The sequence below is a fragment of the Borostomias antarcticus genome (assembly GCF_949987555.1).
Source record: "Borostomias antarcticus genome assembly, chromosome: 33".
In the NCBI taxonomy this organism is placed as follows: Eukaryota; Metazoa; Chordata; class Actinopteri; order Stomiiformes; family Stomiidae; genus Borostomias; species Borostomias antarcticus.
The window spans coordinates 2,757,421-2,761,925 of NC_140266.1; the positions used below are offsets into that span (position 1 = coordinate 2,757,421).

A 4,505-nucleotide genomic window follows, 5' to 3' on the forward strand; every position below is an offset into this window, starting at 1 on the left:
TCAATGAATGTGCAATATACTTTTAAAAACTCTTTTGAAATTCTCGTTGCAAAGAGGATATATGAAAGGATTCAGTGTTGAGTTAATGTACCCTAGCCATATGGTCAACATATGAAGGTCATGATGGACACAATTCTGACAAAAAGCCATGACCATGAAAGCGATGAAGTAGGGTATCCAACACATCATGAATGCAGCAATGATACAGCCCAGCTGCTTGGCAGCCTTGTGCTCTTTGTGGACCTGCAGGCTGTGGATGCGCTGGCGAGACTGCTCGCGGAACCTCTGCCAAGTCTGTTTCACACTCAGGCTATTGGCCGCTTCCATTTTGGTATCGGCCTCCTCGTGGCACTGAGATGCCAGGGTTTGGTTGAATTCATTATTGCTATACAACATGGTGGTGTATCTCTGCACATCAGACAGTTGGATTATCTCACATACTCCAGCCACTGAGTTTGGCACAGCTACCTGGCAGTCACTCACTGACTTATACAGCTTTTTCACGTTGTTGTCTTCTGAATGCTGAAAGACGAATGGCAACATTGACAGTGGGGTAGCTGAGCCTGTCTGCGCTTCCTCAGGTGACAAAGAATCCCTCTTTTTACCGTTGGCTGAATTTTTCAATTGTCCTGTTGTGATCAACGAGCTCTGATGACAGCCTGTGTTTCTGTCACTTTGGAAATCAGTATTTTGACGCTCATTTGTAACCCTGGCATAATATGACTGCTCTAAAATGTACTTATCCAGCAAGGAATCATTGTTAGAATACTTTGATGATGATGCCATGTCATCTTTGACAGGAGACCGGAGACAGAAGTCATCGTTTCCGAGTGTTAGGACATTTTGTGGCACCCCAGTCTCTCCAAAGGAGTCTGTGGGTTTGATGATTCTCTCTCTGTCTCTTAAGTGTTGCCTCACGGCCAGGTAAATGCGAGTGTAAAACCAAAGCATCAAAATGGAGGGCACATAAAAGTTGAACACCGCCGTGATCACTTTAAACCAAGTGACGAACCGGAAGTCGGTGTCACACTTGCTCTCCATCTCCGGTTTCAGTTGGACGTGAGAGAACGACCGCCATCCTAGAATAGGGATGATCCAAGTCATGGACAGGAGCCAGGCGCCGCCGATCATGACGCTCGCCCTGCCTCTGGTCCGATACTTTAGGTATGACAGCGGCTGGAGGACAGAGCGATATCGATCCACGCACAGGATGAACAAGCTGAAAATGGAGGCTGTGCTGGCAACGTAGTCCATGATCAGCCAAAACTGGCAGACTATACGGCCGAGTCTCCACTCATCTTCCAGCAGGTAGACCAGGTTCAGGGGCATCACAGTGGCTCCTACGATTAGGTCCGCCACAGAGAGGCTGACAATATAGAGGTTCCCCGCAGTGTGTAACGTCTTCTCCTTCCTCACGGCGTAGAGGACCAGGATGTTCATAACAACTGTCAGCAGAGACAGCGTGCCGAGTGACACCCCTAACAGGGCGGTGTTAAAGTGCTGCGAGGAAAGGGTGGAGTTGGACAAGAGTGTCACATTCACCCCCTCCCAGCTGTCCCAAGTAGTGTTGAAATGATTATCTGTGGGTACGTCAGATGCAGACCCCATCATGGCAGTGAGTCGCCTCTAGTTGTCCTCACATTATGAAAGGAGTATTTGAAAGTGTGAGGTATTCTGCGTCAATATTGCAACCAGCCAACACCTACAAGAGGAAGAAACAAGTGCATCAATAATATTGTCAGTCAGAAAAGTCAGTTCCATTTAAATTAGACTTATATATTTAAAATGTTTTTTATAAGACTAATAAGCAGTTTCTTTGCATCAGGGTCTTGGGATGTTAACATTTTTATTTGATGTCCGGAACTGAAACTGAATTAACCCCATTGCCATTAATAATAAGAGACCACTGAGCAATTTAGCAGCATCTCTTATGGCCCAGACTGCACAATGTTTGCTGTAACATTATTGCTCAAAACCTGATAGACCAGTTTAAATATGTTGTTGTTTGTGTTCTTTTCATGGCACAACACAATATGAGAACACATGCCATCAATATCAGTTTTAAAATCCACTCTCTATTTAATAAAGGTGGATTGAACTAGTCTGTTGCTGTGGACCAGTCACAGACTGATGAGAATACCTCTCCACGGGAACATTGAATATTGGGATCCCTTTTACCAATTGAGATGCTCACATTTCCAATGAATGTTGGCTCAAATGATGAAAATCACACCATTGCAATGGTTTACATTTTCTTGTTCTCTAATGGAACTTGTATCCCCAGACTTAGAGCTGTTTATTGGTACTGAATGTTAACACTAAACCCAGTACCGCATCCCATTCCTCTCTCAATCACGAAATCAGATAGCAAAACAATTCAATGTTCAAGACTCACTCCAGAAGTGTGTATGGGGATTGTCAGAGGCTCTTAGCAGAGCTGGTGAACAGTACCTGTCATGGTAATGAAGTTGTGGCTGCCTCCCTTCGCTGTGGATGCTACTGTACACAAAGCCCTCAAATACTGTAACTACAGTACCTCGAATTATAGAAAACAGGATTAATCCTCGGAGCTTCTCAATTGCAAACTACATTCATGAGCTGATAGATAGTGCTTGTTTACACAACTAGTGTTTGTTTACACTTATTTTCATGCCATAGTTATAGTCTTTCTCTAGGCTGTGTTGTTGTTTTTACAGCAAAAGCCTACAATAGGCCTACAAATAATTTTGTAGTATGCAATCACAGATTACTAAATAGTAGCCTATAGGCTAGTTAGGCTATACCCTAAACATCACAGAACACGAATTCTAAATACATTCGTGAAATATATAACTTGCTCCATAAAACCGTTTACGATTCAGTGGTAGGCATAACGAAAATACACATTTTGCGATGACGCATAATCACCTGTGGATCGTCAGTATATCCCAACTAAGACTTTGCTATTGCTTGACTGTAAGAACATTTAAACAGATGTTTGAATAAGCATATTTAGCCAGGCTACTCGTTTTCTAAAGTGTCTTAGACAAATTCCATTAAACTAAATAAATGAACCTGCCACTAATTATAGAAGCCCTATTCAAACGATCAAGAAAGATCATTTTACACCGTCCCCGCCGCTTCTTGTATTATATGAACGACTTAATATAATAACTTACCAAGAAGATGCCGCAAGTAGAATCAAACACTGAACCATATCTCCATGAAAAGTAGGCTATTGATGTCTCAAATGCTGCTCAATGCTCCACACCCACCCTGAGTTCAGAAGGGTGTCTCCTCTCTGTTCTAAACAAATACCTACAACCGTTACTCACAGATTCTCCCCCTTCCCTCTTCTTTCTCTAGAAAGTGGGCTACATGTGGATTCCTTTATTGAGATTATATAATTGACATGTTTTGAGTTAGTACGCCTGTTCAGATCCATTGCATCTATCTATCTATCTATCTATCTATCTATCTATCTATCTATCTATCTATCTATCTATCTATCTATCTATCTATCTATCTATCTATCTATCTATCTATCTATCTATCTATCTATCTATCTATCTATCCATCTATCTATATATATATATATATATATATCTATCTATATGATGACCACAGGAGTCATCTAAAGCACGAATGAAGATGAAAGTAAATGAGGAGTATGATTTCATCAATATCTGATGGAAAAGTCTGACCCAAAAATATGAACTGTTCTAAACAAACACCTACAACCGTTACACACAGATTCTCCCCCTTCCCTCTTCTTTCTCTAGAAAGTGGGCTACATGTGGATTCCTTTATTGAGATTATGTGACACTGCACTAAACAGAGTGTAAACAATGTTTTAGGATTTTGGGGTGCTGTCACAACAATATGCAGCCTATCAAAGTGGTTGTTGTCAACCGGTGTTGGTGTTGCCGTGGACACCATTCCTCCAGTAGCATGACTGAGGAGGAAGGCCCCTCTTGAACCCCCCCCCCCCCCACACACACACACACACACACACACACACACATCCCACTATCAGACTGATGACCCAATGAAGTGGTTGAATTGACTGCATGTGTGCCTTCTAGTTGGATGCATGTACTGGTGTTGGCTATCTGGCTTTGGTTTACATTTGTGGATATAGGCCTAATCTTGTTTTGTCATCTGCTTTTGAGTCAGAGCCTTAAACCTAATAGTCTATTAATCTGCGGTTTAGCAGGAGAATTTAGCACTGCACAAGCAGTAGACTAACTGATTTTAGTTTTTCAGGCAGGCCACATTTAGCATATTTGATCATATGAATTACTGTTTTATATTAGAGGCAGTAATGGTGAACCACAACATGAAAAGATAGCCTAGATTGAAGGCTACTTTTCTCTTACACCAAACCCTCGGGCGTAGGCCCTATATTTACTTGTAAGCTACAATGTAGGCCTACAGTGTTGGGTATGTTACTTTCAAAACGGAACTTGTACACATTAGGTTAATTTAGCACGTTACTATTGGCAATGTACAGTATTTTGTGCACT

At 41.9% G+C, this 4,505-nt stretch overlaps 1 protein-coding gene across 1 annotated transcript; it reads right to left on the bottom strand.

The window, feature by feature from the left end:
• hrh1 (histamine receptor H1) lies at nt 1-1,608 on the bottom strand (the record flags this gene model as incomplete). The annotated part of the gene is made up of 3 exons (XM_084460711.1): nt 1-522; nt 853-1,500; nt 1,591-1,608. 3 exons carry the CDS (start codon nt 1,606-1,608, stop codon nt 1-3), a joined length of 1,188 nt encoding a protein of 395 aa, XP_084316837.1.
• Between the last annotated feature and the right edge of the window lie 2,897 nt (nt 1,609-4,505).